The sequence below is a fragment of the Vicia villosa genome, linkage group LG1 (genome assembly GCF_029867415.1).
Source record: "Vicia villosa cultivar HV-30 ecotype Madison, WI linkage group LG1, Vvil1.0, whole genome shotgun sequence".
Classification (NCBI taxonomy): Eukaryota; Viridiplantae; Streptophyta; class Magnoliopsida; order Fabales; family Fabaceae; genus Vicia; species Vicia villosa.
Window position 1 is genome coordinate 106,751,253 of NC_081180.1, and position 19,218 is coordinate 106,770,470.

The 19,218-nt window shown below is 33.5% G+C and overlaps 2 protein-coding genes across 2 annotated transcripts; both read right to left on the bottom strand.

Moving 5' to 3' along the window:
- Window positions 1–5,027: 5,027 nt before the first annotated feature.
- On the bottom strand, window positions 5,028–9,141 carry LOC131650920 (uncharacterized). The gene is made up of 7 exons (XM_058920622.1): window positions 8,645–9,141; window positions 8,374–8,529; window positions 7,883–8,085; window positions 7,581–7,670; window positions 7,043–7,484; window positions 5,937–6,850; window positions 5,028–5,851 (listed from the first exon to the last, which is right to left on the bottom strand). The coding sequence occupies exons 1-7, from the start codon at window positions 9,139–9,141 to the stop codon at window positions 5,028–5,030; spliced, it is 3,126 nt and encodes a 1,041-aa protein (XP_058776605.1).
- Window positions 9,142–12,325: 3,184 nt separating this feature from the next.
- Window positions 12,326–14,315, bottom strand: LOC131650926 (uncharacterized). Its single transcript, XM_058920627.1, has 9 exons — window positions 14,216–14,315; window positions 14,031–14,095; window positions 13,669–13,820; window positions 13,443–13,581; window positions 13,217–13,332; window positions 13,010–13,130; window positions 12,751–12,921; window positions 12,636–12,698; window positions 12,326–12,541 (listed from the first exon to the last, which is right to left on the bottom strand). Exons 1-9 carry the CDS (start codon window positions 14,313–14,315, stop codon window positions 12,326–12,328), a joined length of 1,143 nt encoding a protein of 380 aa, XP_058776610.1.
- Window positions 14,316–19,218: the final 4,903 nt, after the last annotated feature.

Below are 19,218 nucleotides of genomic sequence, written 5' to 3' on the forward strand. Positions count from 1 at the left end.
ATTTTGATGATGTTGTTTTTTTGGCTTAGAATGCGTGAATCTGTTTTACAAGGATACAGTTTTCACCAACCTCGATGTTGAAAAATGATATTTTACTAAGATAATAATTTTTATTTTTTATAAAACCAAATTAAAATAATTATAATGGGAACGTGAAGCGACTGTTGAAAATATTGAATATTAATGAGACTCTCAAACTATTGATCAAAATATTGAACATTAATGGGAACATAAAGTTATTGATTAAAATTTTTTTTCACGCGTACCAAATATTTTTCTATACATTCAATTATTATTTTTCACGGGTACCAGAAAATTTTCTATACATTTAATTATTATTTTTTCACGGGTACTAGACATTTTTATTTACATTTAATTATTATTTTTTCACGGGTACCAGACATTTTTCTACACATTCAATTATTATTTTTTTACGGGTACCAGACATTTTTCTTTACATTCAATTACTTTTTTTTACGGGTACCAGACATTTTTCTATACATTCAATTATTATTTTTTTACGGGTACCAGACACTTTTCTATACATTCAATTATTATTTTTTCATGGGTACCAGACATATTTCTATACATTCAATTATTATTTTTTAACGGGTATCAGATATTTTTCTATTAAAAAATATATATCTGAAACAAATGCGCGTCACATACCAGAACCCGTGCACACGCACGGGTTAGTTACTAGTTAAAATAAAAAATTTGAGAAAAGAAACAAACCGAATAGTAAAGGGGAAACGCTCTATGTGTTTCATGGTCTTTCAAAATTTCCCTTGGCCTATCAGCTTGTGATACTTGGCGCAGAGAACAAATAACAAAACAATCCAAAGCCAATGTACATGTGATATCTGCAAAAAGAAAACACAGGAAGACCCCATCTCTTTCTCTTCCTATTGATAAGTTCTTCTTCCTTTTTTTCAAACAGATCCACGCAAAATCTCCATTGACATGTCACTATTAATTCACCAGATGAAAAAGAAAACAAAATAAATGAAGGAAATCGAACCTGCGCGAAAGGGAACGCGGCCGATTTGCTGTTGCTCAGAGCCCGGTAATGACGATGACGATTCGTAGAGCTTTACACGATGGTGGTCACGTGTGGAAGGGAGCGGTGGTCATTGCGGATTGAAGGTGTTGGTGGCGGCGCTGGACTTCTCGCATGGTGGGTCGATTCTGAATTGGTGCACCGTCGGATCTACTATGGAGGGGGATGCGTTTGAAAGGTTGTCGTGTTGGGGTAAAACGGCTGGGCCTTCATGGAGATCCGGCGAAGGGGTGTTGCGGTCGTGGCGTGGACGTTGCGTGTGTTATGGGAGGAGATGTTGATGTCGGCGTCTACAATAAAGCTTTTCACTTTGATTTTTTCCTGCATTTTGTTTTGCTGTTGATGAGGCCTTACTGCAAAAAGAGAGCAAACCAATATTATTGTAACATTAGAAGTGATGTATATCGTTGCTTGAGTCTTCTTGATTTAATTGTTTATGTTTTTGATAATGATTTTGAATTGGAATTTGGATATGGTGGTATTTGGTTAGGAGTAGATCATGAACATTTGTGGCAAAAAAAGATGTGTTTACAGTGATGATAATGGTATGGTAAATTGGTTTATTGCAAGGTTTTATGTTTATTTGTTAATGGAAGACGCGACGTCCTTCGTCTTAAATTTATTGTGATAACAAAAACTAGTAAGAGACCCGTGCTGCTGCACGGGTTATTTTTTAGTGATGTTGTGTTGTTCCGGATGAAATTAACATATGGAATATGACCATAATGAAAAGATATAATCTGCCAAAAAATATAATTATAGTATTGTTAATGTCATGAAAATGAAGAAGTATTAGCCTCCATATGACTTTTTTTTGGCTCTAGTAAAATTCCAAATATTATAAGCTTAGTACTGACCAAACAATATGCTGCTATAAATAAGTAGAGGAATACAAAATGTGTTACAAAATCTTATAAAAAATAAGTTGAGCTTACATGACATTCCAAAATGAAGTGAATGAATATAACCTAAAAGATATTAAAAAAACACAATTTTAGTTATATCGCAAATGAATAATAATTCATAGTGGTAAATTACGTTGATACATGTTTGGTACGAAATAATATGTAACCTCGCACCTTTTAAATGTTATGGAACACTTCCTTGAAAACAACATTTGTGGTAGAGAGCATAGGTTGTTTCTCTTTGTCATGAATAAGAATCCTTAATCCCTTTTTGGATTTGACTCTTGAGATAGCGACATACAATTGCCCATGACTAAAAACTTCCTTTGGCAAATACAATCCCACATTGTCAAGTGACTGGCCCTGTGACTTGTAATAGTCATGGCAAAGGAAACAATAATTGGAAATTGGCGTCTAACCAATTTAAATGGCCATGGAGACTGTGAGGGGGATAAAGACATTCTAGGAATATAAAAGATGTTACCAATATTTTTTCCAGAAATGATCTTGGCTTCAATGACATGGGCAGTAAGTCTGGTTACAGTTAGTCGTGTGCCGTTGCACAAGCCCTCTGACTGATCTAGGTTGCGCAATAACATAATAGTGGCCCCGACTTTCAACCGGATTGAATGGTTAGGCAATCCTGAGGTTTTAAGAGCGTTCACAAACTCGGGTGTCACATGCTCATATGCATCAAAGTTAGTTACATCTGATCTATCAATGGAATCACTACTAAAGTATTCTCTCTCTTCACCTACATCATGAAAAATACCGAGAATTAGTTAATAATGTTAAGAGAAAAAAGGTTATATCATAGTACAAAAGATCTTCATGATTAACATTTAGGAAATGAACTAAGTGGCATATGAATACCTGGAAGAAGGTCAGTGATATATTGGTTGATATCATCAACTACTTCGATTGTTGAAGCTAATATCGCACGACTTTGAAGATAATTGGAATCAAGATAATTATGAATGAGATCAGGGTAGGTATCTTCAATAATGGCCTGGATCGGATCTGAAAAGTAAGAAATTATGAACTCATCTGGAATACAGATATCAGCATAACCATCATTAGGTTCACACATGGTCCCATCTCCAATATTTAAAATCCACTCAGAAAAGGTCCTAATCTCATCAGTTGTAGTAGTAGGTGGACCACTTTGCAATCTAATGTTATTTGTAAGTCTCAATACTTTACAATGATCCCAAATATAAGAAGCATTAATTGTTGCATGGATAATATCAGATCTAGTACCTCTTGGTATAACAGGGAGAATTTGTCTGAAGTCACCACCAAAAACAACAACCTTACGTCCAAATTTTTTTTAGATGCATGTGTGGGGCCATTCATGATATCTTTTAAGGATTTGTCCAAAGATTCGAAGCAAAACTTGTTAGCCATAGGGGCCTCATCCCAGATGATTAAATCCGTAAACTTAAGAAGTTCAGCAATATCATCTTTTTTTTCAATGTTGCAAATAGAAGTCTCTAAAGTAGGAACGAAATCTTAAATCTAGAATGAGCTGTTCTTCCTCCTGGTAACAACAAACTTGCAATTCCACTTGAAGCAACCGGCAAGACAATTTTCTTTTTGGACCTAAGTGCTGCTGATAAAGTGTTCCACATAAAGGTCTTACTAGTCCCACCATAGCCATATAAAAAAAACACCCCACCTTGTGGCTTTTCTACAGCATCCATGATTTCCTCAAAAATGCTTCGTTGCTCATCTATGTATAATAGTGATTTCAAAACAGAGTGTTAATAAAAACATAAAATTGATGTACTTTCAAATGTTTATTCAATAGAGTCTACTTACCTGTAAGAGAAGCATACAAAGTGTCAAAATTTTGTTTTTGAGCAACAACCTCATATTGAAGTTCATCGTAAAGTAGCCTATTTCCAGTAAAGGAGAAGAAAAAATCTTTTGGATATGGCATTGTCTTGAAGTCTTTCAGACTTCGATTATTATTTTGTAAAAGTGTCTCAATGGCCATAAGTGTCCTTTCTTTGAGCTCGGCATCGCTCATTGTCAGACCTACGACATAATTGGTAAAAATAGAATGTTATGCATGATAGAAATGAGAACTATATATTACTTAGACCTTTGTAATAATGATAGTTACTTATGGATGATAGGCAAGGTATCGGTTTTGGAAATGAAGAGATAAAAAAACGTAATGAGACATTGTTTCTACAGTCTACTTTCCATGTTGCTTAAATTGCACATGTAAGCTGGCAGTGATATCTTTTCTCACATGATAAAATTAAAAAATGGTAAACACGGTTTGAGTCATCGTTTGTACATTAGAGTCTCCATTCTGCATACCATATATTGTAACCTACCAGTTAGGAAGCTTCTCGTAGAAGAAAAAAAAAGAAAGGCGTCAACATGGTAATTTATACTGGTTCTGAGTTTTCAGCATGTAGTACATTGGTTGTAAATACTAAAATCATCATGACATATATATGTTTAAATAGGCAAGGTATTTTATTTATTATATGTTGTTGTTCCCCACAGTTTACTCTAAGTTAATGCAATTATTTGGATCTTGTGGTTCAAATATATTAGATGCATGTTATTTGTAAAATAAAAACAGTATTATGCAGCAAGATAGTTAAATGCATGAAGGGAGCAATATATCTAAACAAACACCACAATGAGAGTAAAAAGAAAATACCTTGATTTCTTGTGAATAAGCGTTGCTCATAAAGAATGCCATCTGATAAATACATCCAAGTCTTTCTCCAAACATGTTCCGGTCTGTTCATGGAAGAAGATAACAACATTGTCACAAATAACTTGCGTAAAAATGGACCAAAACCCCAAAGGTGTGCCTCTTTGATCGCCTCGACAAATTCTCGATCATCTTGTAGAAATCCCATTGCAAAGCATGCGTCCCTAAAAGTTTTAAGTTGTTTTCCATCAACTTTCTTAATGTCTTTATAGCATAAAAGACCCTTTGTGACAGTGAGCATCATTCTTAAATAAAACAATTCACCAGTGCTTTGAGGAACCCAAATGAGTCGACAAATGGTATATCCTCTTTTCCTTGGCTTTCAAGTCCGACTTCTTTTATGATAAACAAATTTAGAAACAAAGTCACCATAAGTTAGCAATCTTGCTTCCTCGTAAGTTTTGTTTGCCTCAAACCAAGATGTAAACATTGACTTAGTTACACTTGGTTTGAGTAAAACATCACCAACTTGCTCGTAGTCTTTGTAGTACACGGAGTTTTCACCTTCCATGTGAAAAAACAGTCTCTCTACAGCTGGCTTCCTTCCATGTATAGAATAAGAAAAGATCATCCAACATGCTTCACTTGGGGAGATGTATCGACAATCCAAATATTGCTTGATCTCGTCAACATTGTTTTTGTCCTGACCTTGTATGATTGCAGAAATACGATCTGAACCTTTGTTAATATATTTGAAAAGGTATTTGATGGAAGTACTTTGGTTGTACCATTCCATGTTGATGTGGGCTTCGTATTTCAACAGCAAACTTGGATTGTGAGGAACCACATGACCACTATGAAAGATGATGCCGTTCTTTTCAATTGTGTGTCCGTTGTTTCTTCTCCTATAAACCGGACAGCCCTCGTGATCCACTATAGTCGTAGGCTGAAATTTCTTAGGATAAAACTTGGTGCACTTGTTATCCTTCATGCAAGGTGAGTTGAGATTTGCCAAACCACAAGGACCATGGACCATGTGAGATTTTACCAAATTGTATAACCGAGGGTGTCTTCTGGGATCGGGGACTTCCGCACTAATGATCTTGTCAATGTCATCGGGCCTTGGATATTTGTTTGAAGGATGCAAAAACAACAATATATGGGCATGAGGTAATCCTCTCTTTTGGAACTCAATGGTGTACATATCTATCATGGGAACAATAAAACAAAATTAGAAATCATGAAAGCAATGGTATTCAAATGTTTAAGTAAATGGGCAGAGGTAACTCACAAGCAAGCACTTTTCCAAGAACGCCTTTTTTGGTTAAATCTGAAAGGAGTTGATCGAATTTGATTTTGAAAACTCTTGAAATGACATCCGGGCGATCTTGAGGCTTCAAATGTAGAGGTCCGAGAACTCTTTGAATCTCCGGCCAATTTGGGTTACATGTAAAAGTAATAAACAAATCGGGAAATCCGACTTTACTGCATATAGCCATCCCATCATAGTACAATTGATCCATAAACCTACGGCCGCCAACAAAGGAAGAAGGCAAAACAACTCGTTTACCTATGCTTATTCCTGGAGCTTGACTTTGATCGCCCTCTTTCTCTAAAGAGTTGTACTTTGACACTTGAAGCTTTGGTTGATTTTTACGTAGCCATTCTAGTTTCTCGGATTCTAACATTGTGTAACCATCGACCAGGAATTGCTGGAACAACCTTCTCGAAGATAACAAAGTCTTAGCTTCAGATAACCTTGTTTGAATGCGGAAGGCAAGCCATTCGCATATTGTGAGCCTATTTCTTATGCTGTTTTCGTTGACGGGCAAGTCTCTATGTGCAACATCAGGTCTATAACCGTCCTCACCATAAGGAAATATCAAAGGATACTGGTAAGCCATGTAAGCGGCATGCAGCTCGTTGATTCTTTGAAGTCTTCCTCCCTTTGTCTGCATTATGATATCCCTCATTTCTGTCGTGTCAATATCACCAACAACCAAAGCAGCCACTTCAGACACAGTTGGTTGATTATACACCCTGGCATTGGTCGATCGGTTGGAAATGAGCCGCAGCTTCAAATTTGGAGTTTCCCCATTATTTAACCATTGTTTTGCCATTTGAAAACTTTTAGCATGAGGATTGAATTCATACAGCATGCTTGCTAATCGACTGACAACTTCCGGATCAAAATCTTCTTTGTTCCTTGATATGGAGAAAAAATGAATATTAATTCAAAAGATATTAAAACAGTAACAATATTTACAAAAGATATATATATATATATATATATATATATATATATATATATATATATATATATATATATATATATATATATATATATATATATATATATATATGTCACATTCACAGGGATGGGTTTCAAGAAATAACCTTAGTCCATGCATTCGATTTTCAACTTCATTTTCGGTGTCATAAATATATAACTGAGCAAACTTAGGTTTTTGACCTTGCGGAGGCAACAAACTTCCTATTCGGTGACATGTTTGACCTTGTATCCTTAGTGTTGGAGGCCCACGTCCATTGTTAAATCGATTCTCAATCTTTGCCCCCGGTGACGTGAATGCAAACATCATGTTGTATACTCGGATTTGTTGTTGGAACTTGCGGCTAACCAAACTATTGTGATCAAACAAAAGTTGTGCAAGGGTTTTCGGAGGCTCTCCAAGCAGTGGGAGTTCAACTTTCCCGTTCCCACAACACATCATAAACTTCGGGTTGGCGGAATGAGAACTTTTATGCATTCTCTCTTGATACCACATCATCGCTTTACAATAACGACATTCAATAGGAGGGGATCCGATATCGTAATATTCTACAAAAGCATGGAATATATCAATATTTTAGAAGAAATGGAATATTTAAACATAACTGTTTTTGTGTTATGCTGGCTGTGTTTAAGAACTGATACCTTCAGAATGGCCGGCAACATTATCATGAATTGTGAAAGGTGCATCATAATTTTCGTCTTCCGAGAATAACTCATCCTCGGATAGATATGCTGTAATGTTATGATAAAGAAAATTTAATCTGAGTAAAGGAAAATAATCACATGTGTGGGTATAGTTGAAACATAATGGCCAAAAATGGTTGTAGAGACAGTTATGAATTTCAACCAATAATTTTACAAATAATACTGCCAAAAAGGGTTGTTGAGACAGTTATGAATTTCAACCAAACATACGGTGCACTATATGGAATTATTAAACTTACTGGCAAAAGGGTCATAGTCGCTGTCATTGTCTGAGTCGCTATTAAAATCCAAATTGACTGTAGGTGTAAAAACTGGACATGTTGGCGTCATTCGATTTTTGGGACCATGTGTGGGCGTTACGACCGGCGTATACTCGGCAGCACCAAGACTGGCCCTATTTTGCGGTACTTGAAGCCCAGGGACATATGGTGTAACGACTTCGCTGTGGGATTGAAATAAATTGTCAAAGCAATGGTTAGAATGTCACGTTTGGTACCTTGATCTGGATACTTCCGAATTCATAGACTGTTGCAAGTTAATTGTTTGGTTGGAGATCTCTGTATTCTGATTCATAGGGAGGTTAGGAGCAGTGGTTTTTTTTCCTAGGCCTGCCCCTGCCAGGTTTATGGAATGTTGAACACCTATTCAATTCTCAAAGATTAGTAAGATCAAACTTACAAATATATAGGTGATTTGAAGGGTAATTTAATTATATGATCAAATAATCTACATAGGCTGTGGGTTTGCATTTGAGGTCTGAGTTTGCATGGCAGTTTCTTGCGTATTCGTTGGTATAGGAAACATTCTGCACAAGTTAAGCGCCATATTTGGAACTCCATATTGATTTTTAGGCCGTCCCCGACCTGTCATGGAATCCGGTGGACATCTATTGACAAAGAAAATGGGCAATACATTAGAAATTTTTACCTATAGACAGTTGACTAATTAGATATAAACAATGGTTGAAACAGTATGTATGAAAGAAAAATAATTATAGTAACGTGGCTCTATTAGAAGAACTTCCGGCTCGAACGACGTTATTTTCATGAAGCGAAAGGGGGTGCTGATTAGTTATGCTCGGAAGACCAAAAGTATCATTTTCCTTAAGTGTAGAAGTTGATGCAAACTTTGAGTAAAGATTTGTTCCTAAGGAGCCAATGTGGCAGCTTCTCAGATTTTTAAAACCGTGTATTGATAGGCTAGGTTCTGTCCCTGCGTCGCTGATATTTGGACTAATAGAATGTTGATCAACTGGTGTTCTTGTAATAATATTTTGGAATGCCTGAGTAAGGTCGGACAAAGGTTGTCTCGGAGTGTGGAAGGTAGGATTATTAATCACAGTCTGCGCACGGAGTATTTGTTGAGGACTAAATTTTTGACATTTAGACTGGTTTTCTTTCAAAATCAACATTCTTCTAGCTCTAGCCTTTTTTCCGGATGCATTGTGAATATGCTCCATTTGTAGCAACAAAAAATTATCTACAACAGTGGCAATCATTTTACAATTAGTAATCGGTAAATGATGATGGTCTTAAAGCAAAGGATTCTTAAAAACACTTGTTCATCAACATGTCATATTATACTTAACTCAGAACCATTAATATTGTTCTGTCCTTGGTTGAACAAAATATTCACTGCTCCTCACTCAAAGTAAATAATAGATAGCATTAAATTCTCAATGGTAGAGAAAAAACACAACATCTATATGACTTAGAAAAGTTATAAAACAGTTGATATATTAGTTAATGCTCTTAATGAGGTAGATGTGCCATACATTAAATGCTTCAACAAACTTCACATTGTATAAAAAGATACCAATCTGTGCTATCTAAAAGAATTAAACGATGTTTGCCATTATATAGAGAGAAGCATAGGTCAGCCATATTCAACAAATTTTGGCTATTCCTAATCAGAATAAATAAGGGATCATTGAGATATTTGAGTCTCATGCTCCTTCACATGATAAATAAGGGAAGCAATGTGATAAATAAGGGAAGGTAATTAGGTTTTTTCTAATATTTTGGCATACATGATTGTTGCTGTATATTGATCACAGTGATAAATAAGGGAAACACTTCTACAAATTTGTTGAGCAGTGAATATTTTGTAGAAGTACTACACAAGCTTGGCTGAACTCAACAAATTTTAGATGTCCCATACATGATTCTTGCTGTATATTGAACATAGTGGCAATTAGGTTTTTTCTAATAGATGGCATTGACTATTGAGTTCAGCACTGAAAGGCGTCTCTTTGTTGAATATGTATCTATGCATAAATTGAAAATGTTAAACTATCTAGTCCTTTTTTTAGCATTCATATATAAGTTTAAGCAATATTCTGTGCAGGTACATAAGTTCATATAACACCATTCTACACAGTTTCATCCCTAAAAATATCTCTTGACTGTATTTAGGCTTTGTCTGGCATACCAAATTCGCAGGAAGGCAAAAAGATCACAAGCAATGGTAAGTTTAGTAGGTTTCATGAAAATCCAAGGCACATTATTACAGAAGCATACATACATTAATAGGTTAGGCAGGCTTAGATTTGCACCTAATGAAGTTATTCCAATCTCATGTATCGACCTTCTTTAGCAGGAACAATGAGGTTGCAAGACTGTTGCATACGAAATAGATGTTAACAAATGTGATATTTGTGCTCAATGTCAAGGCAAACTTACAGGAAAGGTTCAACTGAAAAAATGTTTGTCAAGGTCAGTAAAATTTGTTTGTCCAATGAATTTAATATTAGAACCTATTAAAGTTAATTTCTTAAGAGTAAAAATAGATGTCCATTTTTTAAACAAATCGTGACAATCCCCCCTAAAACCAAAGATAAGTTTCATCAAATGTTGGGTTGCAGTGAAAAAGTGGTGGTAATTCTTAATTTGCTAAGGACATAGGTAAATAGCTGGCTATTATAAAATGTAGTTACGATCACTAATTTGAAAATGGGTCAAAAATTGAAAATGAAAAAACTACTCGGTTACAAAAACTAAATTTATGCAGCCCTAGCTAGAGATAGGACATCATTACATGCTGCAAGTGTGCAGCAGTGCCTGGCATGGAGTTTAAAGTTACAATACAATTACAACTACATCCTACATTACTTTTGCTTGGGCACATCAGAAATTAATGTAATTATGAAAGGGATGTCATAAAAAAAAACAAAACCTATGGAAAATGTTTGACTTACCGTGTCAAGGAGTACATAGCATTTAAGGTAGATGTGACACATATCTCTAGAATTTCCCAAAATGCTGGAATGTGTACCAATCTACCTGCTGTACCTGCGCAGTTAAGGACAGTTTTAGAGAGTAATTTGCGTGGCCCAATGTGCAATGCTGAAAAAGGGAGCTATGCATTGTACAAAAGATAAATAAAAAAGTGATAGGGTTGTTTTGAAAAACGCAGAAATCATGTTTACCACAGGTCCAACATCTTTAGCACAGAGTTTTTCTTGGAAGCATACAGTTATGCCACCTTTGCAATTTATTTAAAAAAATACCGAAAGTGCAAAAGTCTTGCATCCAAATGGCCACCATTAAGTATATTATGTATCATTTAAAGAACATGTCTTGTGACTAAATTTTAATGTTATTTTAAAATGGTGCCAACTGCTCTAAGGTTCAGCTCAGTAGTAGGAAAACTCTAAGGTTCAGCTCATTGTATAACACGCAAGTTGTAGTCTAAGTGAGGCAGCATAACTTTGTCTAATATCTACCAGCTTAATTAGGGAACATGTAATTAGTGATCATGTATAATATTGTAGGTAATTATCAGCATTGGTAATCCAATTGTGTGATGTCACTTATAAACATATGAAGTAATGTTAACCTTACTTAATTCATGTACCAGACTTGCAGGTACCACTTGTAAAAGTTGTGTGATGTCCAATAACACCATTGCTAGTTATTGCTGCTCTGTCCAAATAATACAACATGATAATCACACAGTTGGATTTTCATAGATTCTGTCTAAATAATTCAACATAACTACCTCACATAAATTCTTCAACAAATTGCTTAATTTTATTACTTTGATATCAAAACATTGAAAATTATTTTTGCTAGCTAACAATATCTTAAAGATGGAATTTATTAAACTCAAGTGTTATGTGGAATCTACTGAATTTTCAGAAAGCTAATCTATTGAAGAAAACAACTGCCAATACATATTCTTCAAAACTAAGTTAGGTTGCATTACTCTGTCTAATATCTAACAGCTTAATTAGGGAACATGTAATTAGTGATCATGTATAATATTGTAGGTAATTATCAGCATTGGTAAATCTATGCACAATTGGGAACATGTTTTTTCTTGTAGGTAATTAGGGAACATGTAGTTATCAGCACTGGTATTAGGGAAGATGTAAATTATTTGTTATTCTTGCAGGATGTTTGGTTCATTTGCAACTCAGCCTTTTTGAATATTATATAAGTAAGCATTCATAAGCTTATAACACGAATTGATCAACAATTAGATATTTATAATATCAGAATGATTACAAAACATGGTGAATATTGCATAAAGGAGTTATAATACTACAGAGTCATGGCATAGATAACTAATAATGAGAGTAGTTCATAAATCAGTTCAGTTAGTGGAATATATCCTTACACTTCCAAAATTCTAGATACAACAACAAAAAAGAGAGAAATTGTTGAAATAAACCCACCAAATTATTCTTTCTTCAAATGCTTAAGCTTCTTTCCGGTCTTGGCCTTAGTGGCGGATTGTTTGGGAGTGATCTCTTCAGCCTGGATGATATCATTAACCGAGGTTGACTCTGATCCCCTCTTGGCTGGAGTACTGTTGGAGCTTGCTTCTGGGCTCCAAGTCGGGTTAGCAGCCGAGTATGGCTCAGCACAGATTGATTGCTCCGAAGTTTGTGTGAGCTACAAATGAGACATAGAAATGAGTTAACCATTTGAGGGAGTTAACAATGGACTGTTTTTTACAATAGATAAAAGTAAAGATCCATGAACTAACTTGGTTTGGAATAAGTATCGGAGCAGCGGTGGACGTTTCAAGAACGGTCTGAAGTGGCATGGTCTGTAACAGAAAACAACCAATGTGATATTAATGCATGAAACATATGATGCACCTCATCTGGGCTGAGGTATTTGTCAAACTTGGCGTAAAGGCCCTCCTCGTTAAGTATTTTAACGATAGAGAATTGTCGGTACTGTTGTTGATACTTGACACGAAACACAAATTCTTTATTCAACAAAACATCTAGATCAGCAGGCCAAATTTTAGGATTGTCTTCTCCAGCCTATGCAAAAAAATGAAATTACTATAGGATTAATATGCAAGTAACCGACATAATGCAATAAAAGCAAAATGCCAATGACAAATCTCACCTCTTTCATAACCTCTCTTAATTCCCTAGCAGTCATTTTTGTAAAAGGAATACAATCCTTATCCCAAAAAACAAATGTTCCATTGTGGTCACCATAGACAACTTCAACCTCAACTTTGAACCTAACATGAATAAGTGAGTTTAAAGTCATTGATAGATATTTTAGTAAGATATGCAATTGGGTAGAAGGGCAAGAATAAGTTTTCACTTGGTAACAGGTTCAGGATCTGTATTTCCAGATGACCCAGCATAAGACTCAAAATACCATCCGTTCTTGGAAGCTTTGAAACCGACGGTAGTGCCAATAGTCATTGCGAAAGAATCCTGTTGCATCGAAGATAATGGAAAACAGAATTGAAAGCTTAATGGCGTGCTAATGACATAGAAAGAATAAGAATATTTTCAGAACATAAATTATGTAAATTCAGCCAAACCTTTGCTAGTGCAGCGATTGCATGGATACTCCTGACCTCACTCAAGTTAGTCCAGAAATTGTTTGCAGATTGAATGGAAGAATCGCATGTTAATGATTGGGAAAGGGCAGGTATACCGGATAAAGCAGTAGTTCCAAAACTGAAAACAACATGATCTTCATAAAATATTTTATCGAATTGAAACACATTAATTGATGAAATTTTTGCAGATAAGTGGATACATTACCTAGCTTTGAATTCTGCCACTTGTGGATGGTCCAAGTTAATGAGAAGTCTAGAGCCGTTCCATGCATTCGAAAGAGACGGAAGACCATAAACTACAATACAAGGCAAAGGTTTGTAAGAAGGACAGTGTAACAGGAAACATGGAATAGTGATCTAAACATTAAAGTAGATAAATCTAAACGTCAAGTATGATGCATTGTTAACAAATTGAAACCTGAATTTGGCTTGCACCAGGCATGGGTCAAAACCATAATTGTAGGCCCAGAAGTGTTGTTCGGGGTAGTGTAGTTCATGAATTGCTTGCCGTAAGCTTCCCATAATGCCACCTCGATAACATTCCCTTCGACATCACGCAAGATTTACGCAAGATTTCCAACCACCACCACCCATTTGTATCTTAACAACATCTTGCAACACCCCTATAACATCTAAAATGTATGAAGCAAGTAAAGCAACATTAGAAACATTTGCATTCATGGATATGTGACCTAACAGAAGGAGATTCAAATAAGTAAACCATATCACAAACTAAAATAGTCATATCTCACCATATAACATGTCATGCTTGTAGTTCCCTTTAAGAAAGTTATCAATAGGATGAAAAATGAATTTGTGGGTTGGTATGTCGGGTAACGCCGCCTTCATCATCGTAGTCCCTCAGTTGAGGACGAGCTTGAGTGGGTGAGAACAGACTTTTAAAGGACCTTCGTTGTCAACGGGCTCTCCATTATACAGAATATAAGTCTCATGCTCCTTCACTTGTTCAAACCAATCTTTGAAATCTCAGTTCCAACTTGTGACATGAATCTTATCAGCCTGCGAAGAGCATCGTTTAATAATGGTCATTTGCCAGATACACAAAAGAATGTAAGGTTTTTTGAAAACTATTAACATAAAGAGTAGATGTTATGACAGAAAGAAAACAGTGGAAAATTATAAAAGCACAAACAAACACTTTTTGAATCTTAGGAAAAATGATACCTTTACATCTTGAATGACCATCTCAAGGTGTTGATGGCCATTTTTCTCATTAACAACCCAAAGATCAACAACCCTAATCAGCATTTTCCAGACTTGGTTCCCCTTGACCAGATCGTTTATGAGAATGGGAGCCCTTGACATTGTTCTTGTGGTAGAATGCAAGCATAACTTATCAGGCCAAACAAAAAACATTCTGAATGAAAATGAATAGGCTGGGCGGGTGTAAAATAACCAAAACTCCGATCAAGTTTATTGTCATAATGAAAGAACTTTTTCAAACTCTGCAATGGTCATGTGAAGTTTAAGGCTTTCAAATAACTTCAATCTCGACGGTAGTGTCAAGCACGAAACGGCAGACAAACAACTAACAGCTCATGGTTTGAAAAAAAAAGAAGGAAGAAACGCATACCGTACAGTGGTTTCTTTACCGGCGCCGTTAGAGAACAATAATAGAAAGGGAGGAAAACCGAGAGAAAGGGAGGACTTCTGAGAGGAAACCGAATTGAAGTGTGAGAAAGAAAGGGAAAGTGTGAGAAGCTGCAGACAAAGTAAAGTAGCTTTGGAGGGAAAGTACAATTTTATGTGAATGGACGAATCAGCAAACCACACATGGCCACAGAAAAAATTCATTTTGTTAATTACTGAAACAACCTTTTGCAAGGTTAATGTATTTTTGGAAAAAGGTTATTTTAGGTAGTATGGTCAATTTAATAATATTGGGTAGATAGTAGATAAGAGCAATAAATCAAATATTTAACATAACAAAAATAAATCACTAACAATGACTAAAATAAAAATTTACGTAATAAAAATAACTAGCAATGGTTAGTAAATGACAATGACAATGGAAGACAATTGCTTTTAATTATATAAATGGCTGCCTCATATTACTGTCAGAAGATTGTTAGTCATAATAATAATTATATAAATTATTAATTTAATTAACAATAATAAGAAGATGGTTAGTAATAATAATAAGGCTTAAATAATGCTTTCGTCCCTGTAAGTTAGCGTGTTTTGGATTTTGGTCCCTGTATCTTTTTTTTTTTGGTCCAAGTCCCCATATGTCCATTCCTTGTTCACTTTGGTCCCTGACGTCCAATTTCCGTTAAAAAATGCTTATGTGGCTAACAGAAATGATGTGGCTACCTTTTTATTTTATTTTTCCATTTTTTAATTTCTGACATGGCCAGCCACGTTTTTTTTCTCCAGCCACGTTTTTTTTCTTTTTGTTTGACAATGTTTCTAGCCACGTTTTTTTTTTTCTTTGACAATGTTAAAATGCAAAAGTTTAAAATTTTGCTCCCAACAAGGTTTGAACCCATGCCCCTTACTTTCACACAATACTCTTCAACCATTAGACCATACATTCAATTTTTTTATTACAATGCAACAAGATGTATATTACATAAATGCTTCAGTATTTAATAAATAGTTGAAATATTTGAATGATTATGCCTCAATATTTAATAAATAATTAAAAATAGTTAAAAGGTTAATAAAAACAAATATATATTTATTTAATACTAATATCAAATAAATATAAAATACTTAAATATTTAATAAGCAAATTGTTTAATAAACTAAATATTTAATAAACTAATTGTTTGATAAAATAAATATTTAAAATATTAAATATTTGAAATATATTTATCTTTTAACTATGTGGTATAAATATTAATGGCTGAAATATTAAATATTTTATTTAATAATTAAAATATTATTATATAATATATTTAATACATTTGCTATTATTATTTAACTATATTAATTTATTGTTACAAATTAATTATTTCGCGTTAATTATTATTTAACTATATTAATTTATTTAAATATATTGAAATATTTAATAAATTATTTAGCGTTAATATTAATCAACTATTAAAATATTATTATATATACTTAATCATATCTAAAATCTTAAATATTTGAATTATTTATTTTAATTTATTAAATATTTTATTTATTAATTTTTTAAATTGAAGACTAGTAAATACTAAATATTTGAATTATTGCATAGTGGAAATAATATGAAATACTATGTAAAATATTTGCAGTTATTAATTATTGTATACTATTATTTATTAGAACAAAACAAAAATTAATACCAAAATTTAAAAAATTATCTCATTATATAATGTATATAAATGAATTGTAAATATATTTTAAATAATTGAAGTGGCTGGGTGGAAAGCCTTTGGTGTTGTTAAGCTAAATGTCATGGGTTCAAAACCCATTAAGACCATTTTTGAAAAATTTACATTTTAAGGTTTTAGGGACCAAAATAGAAAAAACAAAATGCAGCTTACGTGGAAGAAATAAATATTTAAAAAAGAAAAATATGTCAGCCACGACACAAATAATTTTAACGCATCCCAGAAGGATGGTTATATATATATTTTTAGATTATTGTTTATAACAAATTATTTATATAGTTCTTGAAGAACTTATCAAGCATCCTTGAAGGATAGAAAAATAAATTATTTTTATAGTTCCTGAAGAACTTATCAAACATCCCTGAAGGATAGAAAAATAAATTATTTTTATAGATCTTGAAGAACTTATCCATCCCTGAAGGATAGTAAATCAAATTAATTATATAACGATATAATTTTAGTGATATAATATTGTATGATTAAATATGTTTAATTTTATAAGGGGTAATTGTTTGATAATTATATGATAATATGTTCATATAAATGTGTTTGATTAAAGTGTTTAATACTGAGATTTTATTATATTGGTTTTGAATTATATTGGAGGTATCGAATATCTTTGTATTACACAACACAATTTGGACAGAAAATGTGTAATAGAAAAGCTACCGTCTTTTTCCTCGGGCTTGTACTACACTTATATCAATACAATTTAAGCACATGTCATTGTAAACCAGTAGTTTACAAATTACACTTAAATGTGTCGTTGGTAAAACCGGTTGGGTCATATCGGATATAATATGATGTGAATAATTTGTATTGAAGAACCAGAAGTTTCTTCAATCCAGTCAATTTTTGTGTGTTTCTAAAGGAAAATAAAAAATTTGAGAAATTGCGTTTTTATGACATTAATTGTTGCATCGACTAAAATATCATGCATATGTCTCTACTCACAACCAGAAGTTTGTGAAATTATTTTCTCAACTAATTAGACTAAGATCTTGTTTTTCTGGATTTTTTTATAGAAATTCTTGTATAAGTATCACATATATTATTAAAAATTGATATTGAATATCATGTAATATATGTTCATAAAAAGAAAATGGACCCGAAGATCCATTTTTTAGACGTCTAAAGTTAATTATATGGTTGATACTTATGAGATCGTCAATTCTAAATTATATATTTGAAACACCCAAAGTATGATATTAAGATATTTATTCGCATTAAGCCAACAAGATACTATATCTTAGTCCTCCCTAATTTATTCTAATATTTCTCATCTAAGTGAATATTTGGATGTGTTGTGTATATTCCAATTGCTCCAATATAATATATTAAGATGAGTCATGAAAGAATATTGAAAAATATAATTAATATGAATCTCAATTTTGAGGATATAATTTGAGAAAATAATCAAATACTTGATTGCAGCCCAGTAGGCTGATTATCACTTGATAAATTAATTTTCCCAATATTAGGGGGGAGGGAATAAGCAGCTGAAATCATGAACAAGTTCAAATGAACAACTGAAATCATGAACAAGAAGTTCAAATGAAAAATTTAAAATACATTGTTGTCTTGATCCTCGTACAAATCAATATGAACTAAAAGTTCAAAATATTATTCATTTTCAAAGTTTATGAAATAAATTATCAGCTGATAATACTCCACTCAAAGTGGATTCTCCTATTGAATAATATAATATTGCAAATGAGATGTTGCGGCTCCTGAAGCGTGGTATGAAAGTCGGTTCCAATGTTAAAAGTCCTCTACTAAGAAAAGAAACTAAAGATGACCCAAGTGAGGATATGAAAATGCTAAGAGTACTTTGACCTAATTTAATTTTCAGTTCCAGAAGAACAAATTAAGTACTTGAAATATGAAATAAAGAGATCTCGATAAATTAAGTCATGGATGAAATGGAATGGAACCGAAATTGAGATAACCAGATAAAGTCGATATTGACAATGTCTTTGTATACAATATATCGTTAAAAGTGATCAATGATAACGAGGATCATGAGTCAAAGTCTATTAAAGATTGTAAACTAAGTGAGAATTGGTCAAAATAAATATATTCAATTGAAGAAGAATTAAACTCTCTTTACAAGTGACTCACTTTTGGACCTGTAGTCCGAACACCTCAAGGTGTGAAACTAATGTGATATAAATGAGTTTTTGTGAAAAAGAAAAATAAGAATGATATAAAGTTTGATTTATTGCTCAATTATTTTCACAAAGACCTGAGATTGATTTTGATAAAACATATTCACCTGTAGTGGATTTAATCGATTTTTGATAATTAATTAGCCTTGTAACACATGAAGGGCTTAATTTGAACATGATGGTTGTAATGACATCCTATTCATATAGTTCACTTAATAGTGACATTTACATGAAACTCCTTGAAGG

What these genes read in the sequence shown, in the direction of transcription:
- LOC131650920 (XM_058920622.1), bottom strand. Translation starts at nt 9,141, where the DNA reads ATGATTGCCACTGTTGTAGATAATTTTTTGTTGCTACAAATGGAGCAT. An exon ending in AGTTCTTCTAATAGAGCCAC is followed by an intron (nt 8,530 to 8,644) that starts GTTACTATAATT and finishes CTTTGTCAATAG; the next exon opens with ATGTCCACCGGATTCCATGA. An exon ending in AATCGAATGCATGGACTAAG is followed by an intron (nt 6,851 to 7,042) that starts GTTATTTCTTGA and finishes CTCCATATCAAG; the next exon opens with GAACAAAGAAGATTTTGATC.
- LOC131650926 (XM_058920627.1), bottom strand. Translation starts at nt 14,315, where the DNA reads ATGATGAAGGCGGCGTTACCCGACATACCAACCCACAAATTCATTTTT. An exon ending in GTGGCAGAATTCAAAGCTAG is followed by an intron (nt 13,582 to 13,668) that starts GTAATGTATCCA and finishes TGTTGTTTTCAG; the next exon opens with TTTTGGAACTACTGCTTTAT. An exon ending in TAAGAGAGGTTATGAAAGAG is followed by an intron (nt 12,922 to 13,009) that starts GTGAGATTTGTC and finishes TTTTTTGCATAG; the next exon opens with GCTGGAGAAGACAATCCTAA.